Here is a 22,521-nt window from a genome sequence, read left to right as displayed (position 1 = left end):
TGTGACGATGGCCCTGCCGCCTCCCCACGCGGCCAGGCCTCGCTGGGGACCGGCCGCCTGAGCAAGCCCGACAGCTGCGGCCTCGGGCCTCGGGGCCTCGGGGAGCCCCCGAGCGCTGCTGCCGCTGCGCGGATTTCCGAGGCTGGGTAAGCTCCAGCCGAAGCCACCGTCCCCCGTGCCCCGGGGGCCTAGCAGTGGGTGTGTGAGTCCGTCCCTGGCCGCCTCCGGTGGGGCTGGGGGGCCTGGGAGGGGGGAGCAGAGCGGCGCAAGGCGGCGTGCGCGGGGACGCAGGGCTGGCGCAGCGGGCGTTTAGCGCAGAGTGGCCAGTAACCGAGTTGCGCCCGCCTGCGCGGCGTCTTAATCCTCAGCCGCCTCTTTGTTCCTGTGTAAGCTCCTCGTATCTCTTCAGCCAGGAATCACTTAAAAACGCTGGAGAAGCCAGTTTATGTCAGGCACACATTCCTAACACGTTCTGCTTTCTCATCATGTTTCAGTACCTTGTACATCACAGAGTTGGGAGACGGGTACGCCTCCTCCACCCGTGCCGAGGCAAACCTTGCTTCTCCCGTATCCGTGTAATTCCACTGGCCTCCACCCATCTTTTCACAAACGCACACACACGTGCACACGCGCACACGCACACGCGCACACACGGGCCCTAGTGTGGAGATCGCGTCTGAATACAGCTGCGTCTGTGGGTGTTTTCTTAATAACCAAAAAGAAGGTGGACTGGGGAGGGTTGGTGGAGGAGGGGGGAGGTAAATTAGAGGGAATTTCGGCGGCTTTGCCCCAGAGCCTGCGCCGGAGAGGACTCCGCAGCCCTCACCCGGCAGTTTCAACCTAGGGGAACCCTTTGCCATCACTTCCTAAAGCTGTGTTTGCCTTTAATTCTGCCCGGGGACCAGGCTCAGGCCACGGGAGGGGCCGTGCCCACAAAGAGCACGAGGCTGGGTACAGCCGCGCAAAACGGGCCACCCAAACTGGTGGGAGCAGAGGCCTCTGTTTAAGGGAAGCAAACAGACATGCAAACAAAAAGGGCAGTGAGTCAAGTCCAAAGGGAATGAACTAGCTAGCGTCCCCGGTTACAGGTCGCCTTTCACCGGGAGGATCTTCCTTGTTGGTCGACAGCCTTCAGGGGAGGGATTTTGCTCTTACAGGTCGGAGCGTTCAACACCTTGGTCACTGAGTACAAGCACAGGGGAGGCCCCTCTTCACGCCCAGTGGAGTAGAAGCAGGATTGTGTTGCCAAGTCAGAGCTGCCTCTCTGTGGAGGGCGAGTGTTGTCACTGATGGGGCGGGTTCAGGAGGGAACCCAGGATGGAGAAGGGCTTGAAGCTGCTTTTATTTAACCTTGCCCTTCAAAACCTGCCCTTATGTCCACTACTGCCTTTGCGGCCATGTTCCCTGAGAAGCATGCCCACCGTGGGTTTTGGAGGAGGGTGATTGTGGGTATGTTGTCCGAGAGCCAGGACAGCCTTAGCTGCTGCTGCACAAGCGCGTGCTGGGATTTACCCCGCCACCTGTGCTTCCGGTTCTGTGCTGAGTACACCTGCCCCTTCCGCCCTGGATTTCAGGGCACCGAGGCTGTGCCCTGCTCCCCCTTCTGCATTTCCTGCAGAGCTTGCTACGTGCTGGGCACACAGTGTGTCCAGTATAAGCCCAGGGATTCAGTTCATCCATCCAGCCTCGAAACAGTTGTTGAGAAGCAGAAGGTTTCGTTTCTAACGAGGTGAAGACGATGGCCTTGGAATCCCTGCACACGTGCCATGAGTGGGGTCCATCCCAGTCCAAAGGGCTGAATCAGAGATCAGAGTTGGGTCCTGCTTGGAAAGCAGTAGAATCCCCTTGAGGATTCCACGTGGGCAGTGAGGCTCCCAGCCCCGTTCACAGCTTGCTCAGGATTCCCTAGCCCTGTGTGATCACGGGGGCCTGGGAACCTCAAGGCCCTCCATCCCAGCCTCCCTCAGACCTGTAGGTGCCTTTCTTTCTGTCACAAGTCAAGGGCTCAGCTGGGTTGAGAGCAGCGCTGGGACGTCTTTGCCTGTCGACAGAGTTCTGAGAGATCTGGCCATTCCCCCCCAGTTCTGAGGCTGCCCGGTTAACTTGGGAGGTGTCGAGGTGCTTTTGGATTGAAGGTTGCCTTGTAGGGTAGAAAGAGAAAACGCACTCATGTTTGCAAAGATCCATGCCAGCGCCCCGCGCCTCAGAGACCCGCTGCCCAGCTTCCTGGCTTGAAGTGAAAAGACGTTTTCTTTCTTTAGTGGCCAGTAGAGAACTGGAAAGAGGAGGCAGGCGGAAAGGTAGGCTGGAGGGGATTACGTTTCCCTTTCGGGAGAAGCGTGCCTTGAGAGGAAATAAATAGGTGCTAATAGTTACAGGTTAAAAATGTAAAGAAGGAGGAAACTGCCAAGTTCTTTGGCTCCTGGGAATTCTGAGTCTGGATGCATCAGTGGTGCGCAGCCAGATCCCAGCCTTTAGTCACGGGGCGAGGCAGCCGTGGTCCTGCACCCGGCCTGGTCCCCACTGTGACCCTGCCGGGCTGGTCTCCGGGTCTGGGGGGCCGCTGGGGCCCAGGATGCGCTGTCCAACTCCAAGCCATCGGGGTGACTGGGGAGCATCACGGGGGCCCCTCATCCTGCAGTTCCTCGGTGGGATGAGGTCTGCCCTAGAGAGTGCCCACACCACAGGCAGGCCCTCAGCACCCCTGGACCTCCTGGGGACGGGGGGCTCAGAGCAGTTTGGAAGGCCACAGGGGCCTAAAGGAGACTGGTTTGTTTCATTCTGGTGGAATGGTGGGGCGGTAGGCATGTTAGCAATGTCGTTATTTTATAGCCAAGAGCTTGAAGCTCAGAGAACGTCAGTGGCTCTGCAAGGGCCACGCACTTGGTGCTGGCGTGGACTGAAGCCCGGCTCGGGCCACAGCAGCACGGGGCCTGGCCACATTGTGCCTGGCGGGGCCCATCGCCTGTGCTGGGCCATCCTCACGTCCTCCCCTGCCCTCCCTGCCCGTGGGCGGGGGTAGCAGCTCCCACGCGCCGCTGCGCCCCTTCCTGTCTGGGGAGCTGCGTAGGGACGGCATCTGTGCTCCCTGGTCAGAGCCGGGTAATGATGCCGCCCTGCGCACACAGGCCGGGGCCACGTAGGTGGGGAACAGTGTCGCCCGTCATCTGGGCGTGGCTGGAACCACCATTCGCGGGTGAGAAGGAAGCATGATAGGATTGACAACTCATCACCTTAGAGTTTCCCGTGTATGAGCTGCTTATATGCAGCCAAATGTTAAAAACAAAAGGCAAGGAGGAACACAGAACAGATTTGGAGCCCTGACTAGGTTCCCAAATGCAGGATCCATGCTTCCTAAGTGGGCGGAGAGGCTGTGCTCTGAGCTGTCGCTGTTGTCAGATCGAGCGATACTGAGCTCCCGGGGTGGCAGGAGGGGTGCAGGACCGGCTGAACCTGCTGAGAAGCCCTTTGGCTCAAGTGGGGAGACTGTTCTCCTTTGGCACAGTTTATCCAGAATGACAATTAGAGTCACTGCTTTCCAAAGCTGCATCCCACGTGTTGCTGAGACCGACCTTCTCAGGGCTGGAGACTCGACAAGCGTGTAAAGCGCAAACCCTGGCTGTGCGGCCCCCGTCACCTGCGATGTCGACCCCAGCTCTGAGGTCGTGGTCTTGGTGGCTTCGTTTATGCCAACGTTGGGGGACAAGCGGGGAGGGGCAGGGGGGGAGGTGACAGTCACAGGCTCAGCAGAGCTCCCAGGGGGCCGCCTGGTCCCTGGCGGGAAAGCTTCCGTCCTTGTGGATTCTCCGGGTGCAGGGAACCAGAGGCACCTGCGTGAAGGGAGAGGTGTGAGGATACCATGGGGTCTTGGCCCGCAGGACACGAAGACTGGCGGCCTCACCCGATGCGGGATGAGCAAGCTGGGCCCAGGACGGGCCATTAGCCCGGGTCTCTCCAGGCTGTGGCTCGTCCCTGCGGGACCCTCTCCGCCCGAGGTGTCGCCTGTCACTGCGTCTCCCTGCACTGCAGCTCCTCCACTGACGTCGCCAGCAGTTCCCACTCCCCGCTAACTTGGGCTCCCCGGGACTTCAGTCCCACGTGGTGGAGGCAGAGGTTTGGCTCCAGAGCCCCCGCCGACTTCCGCCCTTGGGTCTTAGTTTAAATTTCCGAGAGAAAGTATGTGTAGTTTGGGGCAGCCAGAGATGTTTTGGGCTTGGTGAGCGTGCCGGCCCTGTTCTGATCGGCGGTCTGCACGGCGAGGGGCTGGCCAGGGCAGGGCGGCTGGACGGTGGTGTGTGTCTGAGCTTCACCCGCTCTGGGTGGAAGGCTTCGGATGAGGGCGCTTTCCAGGCCAGGGTGGGCACGGGGCTGACCGTGCACCCCACACATATTTTCTTTTCTCTTCCCAGACCGTTGATTTAGGAACCCTAAAGCCCTGGCATGTCCCCCTTGAGTCATTCACTCCGCAGAGAGTTCACCTGGGTGCTAAACCACTCCTAGATGGTCTCAGAGATCGGACTGGGGTGATGAAACTGGCTGTGTGAGTCACCCACGTGGTACAGAAGAAAACTCACAGGTCATGTCAAATGTCACTACAGTATTTCCATAGCAGGGAAACCCAGGATGTACATAGCAGGGAAACCGAGGATGTACATAGCAGGGAAACCCAGGATGTCTGTAAAACTGCAGATAGCATTCTAGATGTCAGATGATTTAATGCTAGGTTTTTGTCGTGTCCTAATCTTGGCCGTATAACCAACAGCAGATACTAACTGTCTGCATCTTCTCTGTGGCCTCTCTGTCCTCCCCATGGCAACATGAAAAGGATGCTTTGGAAAGCTGGTATTTACACCTGTGCTCAAAGCTTATACTGAGTAGACTTTCAGTTCATCAGTTTGTACCAAGTTTAACTATTTCTGCACAAACTGCCTTGTTGCAGGGTGTGCTTTTTGCCAAAGCACACACACACCACACACACCACACACACACACACACACACACACACACACACACACAAAGATTAAGGGGAAACAAAGGAAACGCGCAAAGGAGAAAAGCTAGCTGTTATCTATATGTGGAGGAAACTGCATGCTTAAATGCAAGTAGCCATCACTGAATAATACTCAGCTACTATTAAACTTGTGAAACACTGTTATCAGGCATTCCCTGTTTCCTTACTGTGTTTCCTTTGAAATGTTATAATCAGAGGAAGCTGTAAAATAACGTAACATAGCAGAGGTCTGAATCTGAAAGTTGTACCACAATAAGCTCTTTTCTGCTCAGCCCCAGAAATCCTGAGAATAGCTTGTAATTATGTCCTGTCGTCAGCGCAGTCATAGCTAATTAGAGACTCAGCAGTCTGAGAGGATCTCTGATGTGGGGTGAGGGGCCTCGTCTGGGGAGCCTTACATCCGATCAGTGGACATCGTTCTAGGTGGTGCTACTGGGTATGGCAAACAGTTCCTTTGCAGAGGCTTTTTAAGCTTCTCTCCCATCATCTTCTGCTTATAATGGTTCTCCAAAAAAGGAATGCCTCGAGTTTAACATCTGTTTCCATGTATCTCTTTCTCTGTACAGAATTACACTTCCACAAACATCATTTGTCTTGTAGCTGCTGCTGCATCTCCTCTAAGTGTTAGGCCTTGTTCGTTTGACCACTTCACAGAGCAGAGTATGGACTGTGTGGGCTGGAGCGCTCATCAACGCACGTGAAGCTTCAGACCTCCCATTTCCCCGTTGTCTTCTTGTAAACCCTTCTTCTGAGGCACTTTGTTCTTGTTCATCAGCAGCGTGAGCTTCCAGAAACCCGGACACTGGTCCTCGCCCTGCACGTGCTCCCGTGTTGCTCTACCGTCACCATGTTTTCCCAAGAAGAATCAGGTTGGACCCTTTGAACACGAGACTTCAGGGAGAACAGTGGGGAGGAGGTGCCTCTAGAATTAGCGGGAAGACATCAGCAGCACAGCCAAGAGCTCCATTTGTCTTGGCGGCCACATTATCACCAAGAGGAGACTTGTTGGTGATGAGTTCCTTCTTTAGCCAGAGGACTGGGTTAGTTAGTAGGTGAGGAAACACCCATATATATCCATAAGGATATGTCCTTATTACGAGAACATGGGAAAATTCTGGAATAATCTGCCTTACCTGGTGGATTCATGAGAGAGAAAATGGGCCCCAGCTTGCTCTTCCTGCTTTGTTTGAATAGACTAGATATTGGTTGGCTGGACATCATTGTTACAGACCCTCCCTTAGAGCCCGGCCGGAGGGTCAGGGTCTTGTTATGGCAGTCAGTGCATCCTGACTCCCTGCTGTTGCGCAGGCCCATTGAGTACAGCTTAGGAGAGGATAGTACGGGTCTAAAATAAGCCCACTCGAAGACAGACACTCACTTGTCTCTTTCCTGCGTGCCCCTCACCCCCTCCGTGTACCATGTGAAGCGAAGACTTTCGAAATGGATCCACTCTGCTGAGAATTTCTTTTAATGGGGTTCAGGATGGTACCAGTAGCTAAAAACAGGGGGTTCTTTTGTTAAGACACTCTGCCAAACAGTTGAAATGTATTATCTCATTAATCCTCCCAACAAACTTGAAAAGGAAGGCGTTCGGACCTTCCACTGGACAGGGGAGGAGTCAGAGGCCAGGGGAGGTGAGGCGTGTTGCCGAGGGTACGTGGTCACGGAGCCCCGCTGCAGGCGTCTGGACCCGCCATCCAGTGCCCCAGGAGACGCCCACACACTCCGGGCAGCATCCCCACCCTGCTCCCTGGTGGCGCCACCGAGGGGCCCCTCAGTCCCAGGCAGCTGCCACGCGCCTCGGCAGCTCCATCGCCGGGGAGCCACCCTCCTTGGGGGGTCCGCCGCAGGTTCCCTGGCAACCTGACCACAGGCCCTGTCTTCTCATCTCACTTCTCCCCACTTTAGCCCTTTCTTCCTGAAGCTGGGAAATCCATCAGAAGGGGCCAGGTCACCCAGAGTAAGTGCAGGGCAGCTGCCCAGCCATTGTGGGGAGGGTCCCACATCTGGGAGGGAGGGAACGGCGTCTGCCCCACGTGTATCCCCGAGAACTGCAGCTCCAGGCGCTGGTTTGTAAAAAGCAAGCAACGACCCTAAACACCCCTCCCCGGAGCAGGGCCTCTTGGGCGGGGCCTCTGACTTAGGTCACTTGGATAAAAGGTCTTCACCAGACCTCGCAGAATCAAAAATCTCTTGAAGTCCTACCCTGAAGATGATGCAGAAAACTGCCGGCCGCCACGAGAGCAAGTTGTGTCCACTGCTTGTAACGGAGTCTGATAGCCAGCCCCACAGCACAGGTTCCCCTGCCCAGGGACGCTGCCCATCCTGAGCTCATCTCTGTGGACCCTGGACCCGGGCTCAGGCGTTCAAACCCCTGGGTGGAGGACCAGACTCAGAGGGCCTTCCATCCCCTGCGTCAGCAGATGTGTTTCCCGGGTGGGTCTGCTTAGTTACCTGTCCGTGTGCATACCTTGAGTGCTTTGGACTGTCTTCCTGCCCCGCCCCTCCCGCATATGCTAAAGTTAGCATCATTCATCAGTCCTGTCATTTATCATGCTTCCTTTTCCAGACCCGTTGTTAAGTGTGTAGTGTGTGTATTTAAAAAAAAAAACAAGCCAAACAGTAACCTCCTGAAATAGTCTCTCTGGTCCTTTATTTCAGCTGATTCTATAGTATTTATCATTTGCACTCACTCATCGCGACATTGTGAAAAGCAGGCGTAACAGTACATTAGCCGTCTGACCTGACAGTTGTGTGTTTCTTAGTTACCTCTATGCCAGTGCAACTTGCAGCTCTTGTTCAGCTTGAGCTTTTGGCTGAATAGTGATCTGTCCATTATGTTCCCAGAGCAGCTTTGTCTCTTCTGACTGATCTTAATTTGTGCTAACCTCTAAACCTTAGTCGTGATCTCTTCTTGACCTTATAGCTCCCCTTTCCAAAATTAGCTTATCTGTTACCCTGAGTCACAGGGTTAGTCACACAGTGTGGTATACTGAATATACCACGGCACGCTGGAAAGTGAAATTGCAGGCTTCCAGGCCCAGAGAGGATTGGGGAGGAAATTCTGTAGCATTAGATAGCTGACCGCGTCCCAGAAATGTGCCAGACACCCAACACTGGGCTGATGGCGCTGAGTCACTCTGAAGAGATGCCCCAGTGCCGCTGCCAACCTAGAAGGAAAGCACTTCTCCTTCACGGGGTGGGAGGTCCTTTAAGGGATGTGTACTACCCTTATGCTCGGACTGTGCTCCTGGGTAAGACTGACCCTCCCATCTGGAAGAGGGCGTGACTTCTGAAGGAAGTGACCCCAGGGTTTCAAGGTCATGGGGCGGCACCAGCATCTGCTAGGGTGGTGGCCCTGCCAACGGGAAGAAGTCACTGGACTGGGGACCACTTCCGTGGGGCCTCCCGACCTCCACAGAGAAGACGAGACTTTGGGGGCTGCCCTTGGGGGACCAGATTCAGGATTTTGTGGGGAAGGGAGGAGGGCATCTCCCCCCGCCCCCGGGGTATCGGGCACAGAGCTAGGCTGGATTGAGCCCAGGCGATCACAGGTTGGTGCAGCTCTGAGGACCGTGGAGGGGATAATCCTGCAGTGGGTGCAACCACGGTTAAAAACCATGGCCCATGCTGCCCTTCTAAGTAGGCTTTCCTTTTTAAAAGGATGGTGGGATTTCCTGTTGCGGTTGAAAATGTCATGTGAACAGACAGAAAGGTCTCCTCACTTTTTTCATCATCAGCCTTTGTACCTTCAGCAAACAGATCTGCCTCTTTTCCTATAGACATGTTGTTTTTCACATGTTCATGTTTCAGAGATTTTCCAAACACCGCGTGTCAGTGGTTCTGTCGTCATCGTGTCTCTTTTCTGATACTCAGGGAGCTGCTCGCAGGTGTGGCTTCTGTCTCCTCTCTGACCTGTTCTCCCAGGGATTCTGTACAAAGACCCTGCTTTGTCTCACTGACCTTGTCGACACCATTTATTTGGGCTCTCACACGCCACTTGGCTTTCCTTATCTTTCTCCCACCCTGCATTAACGCGTTCAGCATGTTTTTTGTGAAACGTCCCATTGTTAACGTTTTGTAAATGTAAATTATTAGTCTCATTTTTTAAAAAGAAAAATTTGATCTCAGCTTATTTCCTCAAAGGTACCGGAAAACACATTCTTGGCTTTGAAGCCATGTGATGTGGCACACATTTTAGCTGTTAATGGACGTCATACACTGAAGCCAGTAAATATCCAACTTGATAACTTGTCTGAAGGAGAAATTCACCAGAACTGTCACCACGTGGGTCCACGTGTGCCTGTGAGAGCCAGGCTCAGACTAGGTACAAACTAGATGTTTGTGAAATAATTGCTTTATATAAAAGTTTTCTCTGTCATGTGTACTCTTTAAAATAGATTATTTAAAGTTCTCCGGGTGGATCTGTGTTTTCTTGAAACTGGGGTTTTGGTGTATTGTGCAAATAGAAAAAAGTTTTGCCTAGAATGCCCAGCCGTTTTGATTAGTTACAAATGGCAGCTTTGACAAAGTTAAGGTGATAACGGAACATTTTTGGGCGGGGAAGAAAACTGGCCCCCTTACTGGCGTAGGTAGCTACAGCCTGTTTATATCCTGTTGTCCTGTTTATGTCATTCTTTGTCTGTGATTGTGCTCGTGGCCCGAACATGAACAAATCGCACCTCAGGATTTCAGTCCCTCCAGACGTTTGCCAAGAAACCAGAATATCTATTGAGAAAGTGAGCAAAAGCCACACAGTGTGGTTTCTTCTGTAAAACCAGGCGCCCCAGATGTTTACAGGTCTGTAAGGAAGCCCGCTCACCGTCAGCTGCAGAACAGAGGTGAGAAAGGAGATTCCGACGCCGGGCATTGACCACCTACTTCCTAGTGATTGATTTTAGTCTCTCTTAATTGGGTCTGTGACAATTGTGACATTAAGCTGCACCTTTTGAATCTTGCCCTTGGACTTGGCATAGAGTCTAAGACCCTGAAGCCATTAGGTGCCGAGGACCTTCGCACGGTTCATCGTCTGCATCAGGCTGCAGAGGGGCAGCCGTAGGGCGTCCCTAAGGGAAGGGACCTCGGCTTCCGGAGCTCGGCTGGTGGCGGGGGGCACGTCCGGGAGGCCAGCATGGTGGCTTCCACAGGGACCGGTCCTTGTAGAACCTGACCCGAGGAGGGCTGTGCCAGCCTTCAAAACCTAAATGCTCGAATGACCACCTGATGGCAACAGAATCAGCAAAGAAACCGACCGACGGCTCTGCGCAGGGTTAGGGCAGCTTGCGGCGCGCGGGCAAAGTACACGCAGGAGTTAGGCGGCTGTGCAGCAAATGCTTTGCCTCACATTCATTTCAGACGTTTTCTCCTTCTTTGGCCCATGACTCGCTTTGCTGAAGTGGCTGCTTAAGTCATTGAGGTGGGGATGCAGGACCTGAAGAGCGACCCTCACTTCTTAAGGCAAAGAAGTAAAGTAATTCCAGAATAATGATTAATAACAGTAATAACAACAGTAGGTTTTTACCATTTACTCACCATCTAGCCTCCTGTTGATCCGCCCTTCTCTCTGCCTGTGTGTTGGGAAGGGTGCTCCGGCAGCCCGTCCCCTGCAGTGGCCGGTCCCCAGGCCTTCGCCTGCTGTGGCTGCACAGAACGAGTGGCCCGGAGCCCCTCCCCGCTTTCCGTACCATCCTTGCTCTGCCGTCCTGTCAGCTGACTATGGTATAGAAATCGTTCCAAACCACGAAATGTGGTTTAATGACACCTAAGCACATTTAAAAAAAAAAGAACCAATGAGAGATTACTTTCGCTTATCGAGTAAGGAAGCACATCGGCTGTGATAGCCGGACACGGGAACAGTTTGGCAGGGCCAGCTCTGCTCCATGCTGCGGGTGGGACGAGCCTAAACGGGCCGGACAGGGATAGTGATCTGCCGATTCCTTTTCTACGGATTGATTCTAAATAACCTGAGACGTGCTTAGTGTTGGTGAATAGCGTTTCTCAAAAGTGTTTTGGAACGTAAGCTACATGGATGTCTGATAGCAGTATGATGGTTAAATAAAGCACGTACACATGATAGGCTGCTATTCTCCCATTGAAACTGTGCTCGTGAGGAATTTGTCATTACGTTGGAAGAAGTAAAACATGGTGGCTAATTGGGCTTTATGGTCTCATTTGTTGGGTTTGAATTCTTTTCCCACCGCTTACAAGCTGTGTGACTTGGGAGAGTTGTTCAACCTCTCTGTGCCTCAGTTTCCTCCTCTGTAAAATGGGACCAACAGCAGTTCCTACCTCGGAGGGGTGCTGGTGAAGCTTAAATGAGTTAGGAAAGCACTCAGTAAGGACCTAGCACACTGTCATCACTATGTAAGTGTTGGCTGTCGTTTGCACTGCAGATGTTGGGGAATGTTGACGTAAAACCAGAAAGCAGATCAACACTAAGCCTGTTTGAAAATCCACATCCTCACACACACAGAGACTAGAAGATATACATCAAAATGACTGTCTCTGGGTATAAAGACTACGAGCGATTTTGGGGGTTTGTACTTTCCTATATTTTTCCACATTCTCAACGATGAGTGCGTATTACTTTTATAATTTAAAAAGCAATCAGGACTTTTAGAGTTGGAACCTTTCCTGCTTAGCCCGTGGTTAATCGAGGTAGCGGAACGCCCCAGGCTTCTTCCGCCTCATGGGTTTTCTGTCTTATAGTCCTGGTCTCTGCCGGTTTGTAGGCAGTAGCTTAGTATTTCTGCACAGTTCAGCAGTGTTGTTCAGATCCTTCCTTCAGCTGCAGTAGAGCAGCTCTAAACTCGGGCTGCCAGAGTCATTTGAGGAGGTTTTGAAATATCTGGGCCCGGGCTCCTGGCGGCACTGATGAGATCCCCTGTCTGGGGGTGGGCCCTGGGCGGTGGTATGGTTTAAAGGCTCACAGGGAAACCCTGATGCACAGCCGGGCGGTGGGCCACAGCCTGGAGCTGGCCGGCCGCAGGTGCCAGCATCCCTTGCCTGGCAGAGGGCTCTTCTCCGGAGCAGAGCCCCTCAGTCTCAGAAGGTGGCCCGAGCGTGTTTCCCACGTCCCCTGAAGACAAGATGCCCAGAGAGCTTGGTAACAATAGACACCGGACCCTAACCCAGAGCTACTCAATCTGAACTTTTAGGGGCAGGGACATTGATAATGTGTATATTTAATGAGCCCAGTGGGTGGCTCTTACTTTCAGGGAGGTGTGGGAACTCTGCTAGAGCCTCCGTCTCATCCAGACGCTGGGAAGAGCTGGGGCCCGCGGAGAGACGCGGTGCCTGGCTGCCCGCCTGCCTCGGAGACTCTCACGGGGTGGAGCTGGGGTGCTGCCTACGGGCGTGGGGAGGCGGGGTCCCCCGACTGCTGTGCACTCATTGTTGACGCCCGCCGGCAGTGATGGTGCTGGGCGGGGGTGCTGGGACCCACAGCACAGGCAGCACCCAGGGACCTGGCGGGAGTGCCTTTTACGGAGCCCCACCCAGGCCTGCTGAGTCAGCCTCTGGACTGGGACCCAGGGTCCTCACCTGAGCGGCCCCCTCGTGATTCCTGCCCACACTCGACGCGGGTTCCCAGACCTGCCCCCAGAGAGCAAGCAGCCGTCCCGCCTGAGCTGGGGTTGGAGTCCAGGGCCCAGGGCCCAGGGCCACACTCTGGAAGCCCGGTCCCCTCGGGCATTTCAGAGCCCTGAGCTTGCCCTCGCTCACGTGCATGTGAAGTCCTGAAGTTCTTGAGTGCAGCCTGTCGCTAAGCGCGCAATGGCAGAACAGCTGGCTGCCTTCCAGCCCTTATTCGTGGGCCGTGGCTTCTTCCGAGTGCTGGGGTTGGGAGTGTGTTTTTGTTTTATAGTCCATTGCTTTTTTTTTTTTTTTTTTAATTTTATTTATTTATTTATGGCTGTATTGGGTCTTCGCTGCTGCATGCAGGCTTTCTCTAGTTGTGATGAGCGGGGGCTACTCTTCGTTGCGGTCCATGGGCTTCTCACTGTGGTGGCTTCTCTTGTTGCAGAGCACGGGCTCTAGGCGCGCAGGCTTCAGTAGTTGTGGCACACGGGCTCAGTAGTTGTGGCTCACGGGCTCTAGAGCTCAGGCTCAGTAGTTGTGGTGCACCGGCTCAGTAGTTGTAGCATGCAGGCTCAGTAGTTGTGGCGTGTGGGCTCTAGGGCACAGGCTCAGTAGTTGTGGTGCACGGGCTCAGTAGTTGTGGTGCACCGGCTCAGTAGTTGTAGTACGCGGGCTCAGTAGTTGTGGCATGTGGGCTCTAGGACACAGGCTCAGTAGTTGTGGTGCGTGGGCTCTAGAGCCCAGGCTCAGTAGTTGTGGTACACAGGCTCAGTAGTTGTGGCACACGGGCTCAGTAGTTGTGGCGCACAGGCTCAGTAGTTGTGGCTCATGGGCTCTAGAGCACACGCTCAGTAGTTGTGGTGCACTGGCTCAGTAGTTGTAGCACACAGGCTCAGTAGTTGTGGTGCATGGGCTCAGTAGTTGTAGCACGCGGGCTCAGTAGTTGTGGCACATGAGCTCTAGAGCACAGGCTCAGTAGTTGTAGCACACGGGCTCAGTAGTTGTGGCGTGTGGGCTCTAGGACACAGGCTCAGTAGTTGTGTTGCACGGGCTCAGTAGTTGTAGAATGTGGGCTCCGTAGTTGTAGCGTGTGGGCTCTAGGACACAGGCTCAGTAGTTGTGGTACATGGGCTCAGTAATTGTGGCACGTGGGCTCAGCAGTTGTGGCTCTTGGGCTCTAGAGCACACGCTCAGTAGTTGTGGTGCATGGGCTCAGTAGTTGTGGCTTGTGGGCTCTAGAGCGCAGGCTCAGTAGTTGTGGTGCACAGTCTTAGTTGCTCCGCGGCATGTGGGATCTTCCCGGACCAGGACTCACACCCGCGTCCCCCGCACTGGCAGGCGGGCTGCTCACTCCTGCGCCGCCAGGGAAGGCCCAGGGTGTGGTTGTCAGCAGTCACGGTCCAGGCAGGCTCCCCGTGCGCGTCCTCCCTGGCGTAACCGCGTGCCTCTCTGTCTCGCAGGCTCCGCCAGCAGCCCCCGGCCGGCCGCAGCCATACCTACCGGAGGAGGGAGCAGGAAGCCCGCGAGGAGCCGGCCCGGGCCCCCAGCCCACCCGCGCAAGCCATCCAGGGGCCCCGGGAGGCTGGCGGAAGGAGCGAGGACGTGATGAGGAAGGCACTTTGCGAGGAAGGGCTGGGACTGGCGGGTCCCGCCAGATGGCAGAGCGTCCACGTCGGAGGCCAGGCCCAGCCACGGAAGCCAGGGGGCCAGATGCCGGCTGGCGTCGGGGAGAAGCTGTTCCAAGACCTGCACCCGTGTGTGCTCGGAGGCCATGGCTTGACCTCCCAGAGCACAGGGAAATCCCAGTCGCTGCCGAGAGTTCTTTCCCCCGAGAACCTGAGCTGCATGGAGAGTCCCATCCCGTTGAGCGATGGGCACTTTCCGGGTGTCCCTCAAGTGCCATTTCAGCCTTCAGACGGTGCTCGCGATTCAGAAGCCACCAGGAACCCCGAGAAGGGCGGCTCCTCGGCCCCCTTACCCCGGCCTCGGTTTGGGAGACCCCTCAAGCCTCCATCTTACGGCTCCCACCAACACTGCAGGGCTGGCGCGGAAAATTGCAGCTACGCGGACAGCCGGCAGCCGGACTCGACTGCTGCCGCCTCGGCCAAGGCGAACGACGCCGCCAGGCAGGAGCCGTGCGCGCCTGACCCCGGCCTGGAGCCCCCGGTGTACGTGCCTCCGCCCTCCTACCGGTCGCCGCTCCAGGCCGCCGCACCCGCCTGCCCGGGGGAGGCCCGAGGGCGGAGGCCCGAGGGCGGAGGCCGCCGCGCAGAGCGGCACCCGGTGGAGAAGGCTGCCGCCGGCGGCCAGCCCCCTTCGGGCCCCCTGGGAGCCGGGGAGGAGCGGGGGCCCGGCCTGTGCTCTCCTGTCGGGGTCCTCCCGCAGCCCCGCCCCGCCACGGCTTGTGACGGCTCCATCCTGTACATCCCCTTCGACGACCCACGGATACGACACATTAGACTCGCCCGACCCCACGGGTTCTGGGAAGACGTGAAGCTGGACGGCCCTGTCCCTGCCCCGGAGCCGGCGCCTGGAAGCCTGCAGCGGGAGGCTGTCATTCGGGGCCCCTCGGGGAGCGAGAGCTGGCTGTGGGACCGGCTCCCCGGGGGTGGAGAAGACGGTGGCTTTGCTGAGCACAGAGACACCTGCGTCGTCGCTCGGAGTCAGCGGCCACACGGGTACGCGGAAAGCCTCGCCTCCTCCCCGAGCCCCCAGGGCGAGAGTACCTGCGAGACACAAACGCAGCTCAGAAAGTTCGAAGCTGGGCTGCAGACCAAGAAAAGTTCAAAGAAAAAAATGAGCGAGACGATATTTTGTTTGGTTTCCATCCCAGTTAAGTCAGAATCACATCTGCCAGCTACAGATACGAACAACAATGACTTGAAACACAGCGCGGATGCAAGGCCTGGGCCCGAGAAGAGCGCGGCTCTGCAAGAGCAGAGTCTGCTGAGTTTGTCCTCCACCGACCTGGAGCTGCAGGCACTCATGTGCGGCATGACCGGGAGGACGGAGCTCCAGAAATCAGACCCGGGGGGCCCCGGAGAAGACCAGCCAACAGGCGACCCCAGGTTCCCGCACCCTGTGAAACACCGAGCGCTCGCGTGTCCTGGCTCGTGGCCTGGGCAGCAGTACAGAGACCAGCAAACGCAGACCAGCTTCACCCAGGAATCCCAAAGCCCGCGGCCCCTCCCTGGGGAGATGCAGGGAGGGTCCCCCGACACCGCGCTGCCTCCAAGACGTTTGGACGCCTTCGAGGTTCAGATGCGCGTGGCGTTGGCGTCCAGTGACCAGAACCAGAGGCCCGGGGCTCCTTCCCCGAAAGACCAAGGAGGGCCCTTCAGCCCGTGCGGCAGCGCCGCCTTCTCAGGGTCTTCCTCGCCCAGGAGCCAGGCCCCCGCACCAAGGGCCGGCCCAGGTGAGCCACGCGTGGACGGCCGTGTCCGCGGAGGCAGCCCGGTGCCCAGGGCCGAGGTCGTCAAGGGGGCGACCACAGGCCCCTGCAACAGCAGACAGCCGTTTGGGCAGTTCCTCCTGAAGCCCGTCAGCCGCCGCCCCTGGGACCTGATCAGCCAGTTGGAAAGTTTCAACAAGGAGCTTCAGGAGGAGGAAGGGGCCCGGGACGGCGGCAGCGGCCGCGAGGATGGTGAGACAGAGCCGCCCTGGGGAGGCCGCAGCCAGCCCGCGTCCGCGTGCCCAGGCCTCCCGGAGGGCCGGGCACCCGAGGACCCGGGGCCCAGGCCGGGGAGCGTCAAGAGCAAGCCCGAGAGCTGGGCCGAGGAGGCGAGGCCTCGGGCCCCTGGGCCCCGGCAGGCAGACGGCAGCGGGCGCGCCGCAGGGCCGTCGCCCCCCGGGAACCGGATGGCGGAGGGGCGGGACCGGGAGGCTGAGGCCGGGACGCCCGAGCCGGCAGTCAGCCCGAGGCCTGTGAGACGAGCCGCGTGTTCCGGGCCGAGCGATGCCGCAGCAGGGCCCCCGCCCGATGCAGCGGAACCGAGGGCGCCTCCGCCGAGTCGGGAGCCCCACGGCAGGCTCAGTGCTGCGGAGCTGAGCGCAGCCAGCGCACCCAAGGCGGGCGGTGGGGGGCGGGGGACCACGGGGGCCCCCCTCTCTGTGGCTGGCAAACCCCGAGGCCTGTCGGCGCCAGACTTGAGGTCTGTGGGGCTAACGCCGGGGCAGGAGCAGAGCGCCGGCCAGTTAGCGGGGTCTCCGGGGGAAGCCAGTGCACTAGAAATCCCCCCAAACGAGTCCCTGCAAGCCAGGGCTGCCAGGATCCTGGGCATTGAGGTGGCCGTGGAGTCCCTGCTGCCAGGTGCCCGGAGGACAGGGCGGAGCCAAGACCCCGAGCCTGATGGAGGCGCCCGCAGGCTTGAGGCCCGCAGGCGGGAGGCAGCGGCCGGCCCAGCCCAGCGGTGTGACCCCGCCGCGTCCGCCGACGCCTTCTACAGCAGGAGGAGGTGTGGCTGGACCGAAAGCCCTCTGTTTGTGGGAGAAGGGGTCAGCGCCCGGCAGGCTCCCCAGGCCTCCGAGCCCGCCGGCGTGGACGGGGCCGTCCCCGGCAAGGACCCCGAGCCTCAGCCCAGCCCCCAGGAGTGCCAGCCCTTCCATCCCAAGGACGTGGGGACAAAGCCACCCTTCAGGTCCACCTTGTTCCATTTTATAGAAAGGACCCCAAATTTGGCAGCCTCAGAAAAGAGGCTCCGAAGCACGTCCAAAGTGATTGAAAGTTTACAGGAGAAACTGGCGTCCCCCCCGCGGAGGGCAGACCCCGACCGCCTGATGAGGATGAAGGAGGTGAGCTCCGTGTCTCGGTTGAGGCTCCTGACCTCGCGGGGCGCGGACTCTGCGGAGGAGGCCGAGGACCTGAAGGCTGAGAGGGGTCCCGGGGCTCTGAGCACCAGGCACAACCTCTCTGACCCCAAGGGTGCCCTCCCACTGGAGGAAGACGGGCATCCGGCGGCACAAAGGGACGAGAGCAGCGGCCAGGACTTCTGGTGCCCAGGTGAGGATCAGGGCAGGCGGGCGGGCGCGTCATGTTCAGTCGACGTCCCGAGAGCATCAGAACATAAGGTTGGTGGATGCTGGAACCTGCAGGTTCAGAAAAGGTGCAACTGACCCTGTGAATTATGGGCCAAAAGAGTCTTCATTTTACCAAGAGTCATCCAGAAGCTTTCCTTAAAAAGCAAGATCTTATAGTGTATTTTAAATGATCCAGTCTTGATAGAAATTATCTATGTAAGCAACTAGGTAAAATTCCAGACATCAACAACCTTGGAGGCCCCTAACTGTGAAGAGGTACATCAGTAAAGTATTCCAGCTTTAGTGCAAGAACCTTGATCAGTCTCGTAGGAGACCATGGCATTTGTTGGACTCTGTATTCTCTTCCCAGATAATAGCCATTCACCCAGGTAACCCTCGTTGCTCTATTAACCTAATGGGAAAAGGCGTACCAGTCGATTCAGTAGACTCCCTGCCCCGTGATTCTTGCAGAATCCTTTGTCCCCATTTGTATCTGTCTTCACCACCACACCATTCCTAAGACTTGAGAGGTCTAGACAGAATTAGCAGTTTGCTTTTCTCAGTACCCACCTACCCCGGGAAGTTCACCCACCAGCCCTCTTTCTTCCAGCTCCTGAGCTCTGATGGCTAAGACCCAGGGGAGCTGGCTCTTGCTGCAGCATCCTGCAGGCCCATGAGCCCTGCATCCTCTCACCTTCACATGTCTCCTGAGCTTTCTTCAGCATGTAGAACCACAAGGCAGGTTCCCATGACAGTGACAGCGATGCCCCCAAACACCTGTTCACCCTCCCGGCTCTGACATGAACAGGCGAGAGAGAGCCTTTGGCATCTCTGTTTCAGGCGGCGGGGATTATCGATTATATACCCTAGACATGATTAGAGGAAACTCAAAGTCCACATCATAAACTACTGACTGGAAGGGACCCTTCTGCTGGAAGGGTGAAGTGCGCCCCTTACTCAGTGTTCCGGCGCTGTCCCCGGACCCTGACCCCAGCCCAGCCTCGTCAGCCAGGCCCTCCCATCTGACTAGCTGTGCCGACCGGGTGGCCCCCAACCTTCGCTGCTCTGCTTCCTGTTTTGAAATCCAAGGGTTTAAAAGGAGACGGAGAGGATCACTGGTTTCAGCTGGAAGAGTCCCGAAATTTTGGTTAAACAAAAAAATCTCCTTGGCCCTTTTTCAGTTTTCCCACAAATGCAGAGTGATTCTTGTGAGCCAACATTGCTCCCACCCTCACGCAGCATCCACGATCGAAAGAACTCATTTGTCAGGGCCGTCTTGGGTCATCTGAGTCGACAGAGTTGGTCTTTGCTGCGGAAGAGAATACCAGGAATGCGGAGCCTTTGCCATTACGGTGGAAAGTACTCCGTGGCCCATTTTGTGAGCCATTGGGATTTGTCAGGCTGTAGCATGAGACCCTCTCTCCCCACCAAAAGTAGGCCCCTTGGCTTTTAAGTGCTGGTTAAAAGGACATCATCCCAGGCTTTTAAAGGGCGTTTCTTTATCTATCAAATCACCATGATTTTGTCAGTGCTCCTGAGAATTATAAGGATTTTGAAGTGAGACACATCCCGTTATGAGGAAAACACTGGTTTGTAGAGATCGCTATGCCTCTGTCCGTGGCCACGTATTTCGGGGAATATGTTGTAACAAAAAATTTCTAGTTCAATTCAGTACTCCCTCAGTTCGTAGCCTGACCTTTTGACACGTGAATGGGGCCAGATGGGTGTCTGAAATCACCTAGGTAATGTTGATTTTCATTTTAGCCAGCCATTCAAACTCCACCCCACCCCCATGACTTTATTATTATATTTTTTAACCGTAGTTTCCAACAGTTCGAGATTTTGATTACTTTTTTGTCTCTCCATCTGGTGCATTTGTTACTGATACACAGTAAGATGACCAGATATCTGAAGACAGAGAACCCCTCGTGGTCATGGCTACCTTGAGCTTCCTGAAGTGGCCGCGTAGCATGACCCACAGGGGCGATTTCACACACGTGCAGTGGCTCGGGTGACCCCGTCAGCCTTTCAGGTGATGGTCACCTGGCCTCAGGATCCAAAGCCAGTCCTTCTGAGAGGCCCTCGATTGACATAGTAAAGGCTTGTTGCTCATAAGCTTTTGCCCTCTTTCCTTTTGATGTATTTTATCACTTTAGGCACAAGAGTCATCATCTCCGTCCCCGCCCAACCCCTGCCTCTGTCACCCCAGCGCGCCGGACCCCCTTCACTGCCCCTGAACTCACAGGCCACTTAAGTTCAGATTTTATTCTGGAATTTTCCAACAAGATTATACCGTGTACATCTGTAACCACACGCGCGCGCGCACACACACATACACACACCCTTCTAGAACCTTATTATCTGCGTTGGGCACCCATTGTATCAAAAACTATGCAAAGATGGTCATTTCAGTGAACATTTTTTAGTGGTTTTTGGGGCTCTAGCTAAGAAGTCAGCAGCTCAAAACTAATTCAGGTCCTAGGCTCCATCTCTGCCGAATGGATTATGTTCCAGGTCAGAAGTGTAATCCTGGCACATCAGTGTCCGAACCTTGCTGGTCCCATCAGCCTCTGCTGGCTGCTCTCCTAATAGAAGTTCAAGAGAAGAGTCGGGGGAGCCTGTCTGCTTGGGCCCGCAGTGGGGAACCTGGGGCAGTTTAATGATGCCAGATAATGCCGTTAGAAGGCTGGGCGTCAGCATGTGCTCAAGGGCAATAGCTTTTGAGGGTGTTCATACTCGAAATACCCACGAGGGCGGGCCTTAGTGATTTGTCTTGACCTGAAATGGTGCCCATGGGAACCAGGATTCCAAATACCGAGGGTGATGACTTCTCTGTTCTCTGGACCTCTGCCGGCCGGTGTGGTAGCCCCTGGTCACACATGGCTCCTGAGCACTTGCAATGTGGCCTGTCCACATTGAAGTGTGCCGTAAGTGTAAAACACACGCCAGAGTTCAAAGACATTCACCCCCAAAATCTAGAACTTCTCAATAATTTAATATTGATCACCTATTGGAATGATAACCTTTTGGATTTATCTGGTGAAATAAAATACATCATTGAAATTAATTTCATCTATTTCCTTTTGTTTGCTTTAACACGGCTACTGAAAACTTTAAAATAACATGCTGTGGCTCACGTTATATTTTTATTGGACCTCGACCCCCCCCCCCCATGATCTGAAGAGGGAGCCCCTTGTTCTACAGAATTCTGTCCGTGGCCCCCTGTCTCTGGGCCCTCAGCTTCCGCAGTGGAGGTCAGAGAGCAGGCACGTTCCGTGGAGGCATCTCCGTGCACCTGCCCTCGGGTGGGCTGCTCCGGGCCCCGGGTCTGTGTCACTGGAGGCTTAATAGACACACAGCCTCTCCAGGCCTCCCTGCTGTCAGCAGTGAGCCCGCCCGCCTCATTCTCAGCGGCGAAAAGGGAGTCTTTGCTCACAGGGCGTCCCTCTGAATCCACCTAAGATGAGGCCGATTGAGCACAGAGATGTAGGCTCAGCTGCTACCCCATGCTGCCACGGTGGTTGTGAAGTGTGGACCCTCGGAAGGCGGCTGACTCACGGGAACTCTGCTTGCTTCCAGCCAGAGGGGCACTTGGGGCGGCAGATGTTTACAGAGGAGCACACTCCTTGCCACGAGAAGAGCCTGTCCTGTCTGGCTTGTGACGTGCGGCTCGAGCGTGACAGACGCTGCCTTAGTCATTGCAGTTGCGGTGTCTTGTCATAAACACATCATGGGGCATCGAGAAGGTGTCCGGAGGAGGCAGCAAAACATTTTGCTGCCAGAGGGGTGGGCCTCCGTGCGGCCTCCAGGATGCACGTGGTCCAGAGGCTTTGGGAAGAGATGGCTCTGCAACAGCTGTAGTAACGGCCAAATTGTACCACCCTTCCAGGTTTCCTACGTGTTTTCTCTTGAGAACTTAGGAACCGTTTGAGCTGCCATGGCAGGAAATTCTGACCATGGGAGCCACATGCGTAAGCCTCGGGTTTGCCTGGACCCCAGAGATCTGTGGCCCCCGAGGGCCTAGCCACAGCCCTAATGACAGTCTAGGACTGTTCTTTTGTGTGGTGTCCCGTTTCGGAAACCCAGGCCACCTGGGCCCAGTGTGTGTGCCTGTAGGAACGGATCAGCGTGGCAGCCCAGACTCCCAGGGCCTGCTGCCAGCTGTCGGGTCAGAGACAGGAGCCCTGTCATTGCCAGCCCAGCTCTCAGGGTCTCGGGGTCCTCAGGCCCTTCTGGGACATCACTGATCTCAAGGACGCGCATTCTGCAGCAAGGTTTCCTTAGAGTTGTAATTTACACGCACACACAATATCCTCTTTACCGTCAGCTAAGAGCGTCACTGCTGCTTTACAAGAGTTGCATTTAAAGTTAATTATGTTCCACTGTGAACAACAGCAAGGGACCATCAAAATACTAAGCAACTCCCATTTTTCCACCTGTGATTAGGTAGTCGTCACACACGTCCCTTTAAAACAGCCTTTAGACTGTTTAGATAGCTTTTTACTCTGTAGTGAAAAATACCAATAAGATGGGTGAGATGTCTGAAAATGAAAGTTTCTACACGTGTGGACTTGCTTCCCTAAACATATTTATTTCTGGTCTGAGGATTAAACAGACAACAGACCAGCTGAATATACCGCCACTTGTCTTTCGTTTTCTTTTTTGCAGATTCGTACGACCCTAGCAGGGTGGAGAGGGTGTGAAGACGTGCCCGTGGAGTGCGGGGCTGTGTCATCTGCTAACAGAGTGATCTCCGAGGTGTGGCCTCAGCCCCGCCACCTGGGAGGAAGCTGGGACCCTCGCTGTGACAGCCTGTCCCCACTGCCGCCCGGAAACTCATCAGCCCTAAAGAGTCACTCTGTGGAAGAAAAGCAGTAGTCCTCTGAAACCATCTGTTTTTATAGCGTGAAGAGTTA

General features: G+C 55.8%; 1 protein-coding gene across 1 annotated transcript in view; it reads left to right on the top strand.

The window, feature by feature from the left end:
- The window catches only part of JCAD (junctional cadherin 5 associated), a 22,486-nt gene extending 178 nt beyond the window's left edge, over window positions 1-22,308 (top strand). Inside the window, exons 2-4 of the mRNA XM_007470917.1 lie at window positions 1-146; window positions 14,050-17,588; window positions 22,274-22,308. The exon at window positions 1-146 is cut by the window's left edge and continues 7 nt beyond it. Coding sequence (XP_007470979.1) covers window positions 1-146; window positions 14,050-17,588; window positions 22,274-22,308 — 3,720 coding nt within the window. The remainder of the gene's footprint in view (window positions 147-14,049; window positions 17,589-22,273) is intronic.
- Window positions 22,309-22,521: the final 213 nt, after the last annotated feature.

The sequence above is a fragment of the Lipotes vexillifer genome, unplaced genomic scaffold, assembly GCF_000442215.2.
Source record: "Lipotes vexillifer unplaced genomic scaffold, Lipotes_vexillifer_v1.1 scaffold439, whole genome shotgun sequence".
Lineage (NCBI taxonomy): Eukaryota > Metazoa > Chordata > Mammalia > Artiodactyla > Lipotidae > Lipotes > Lipotes vexillifer.
This window is presented reverse-complemented; position numbering and strand designations above follow the sequence as displayed.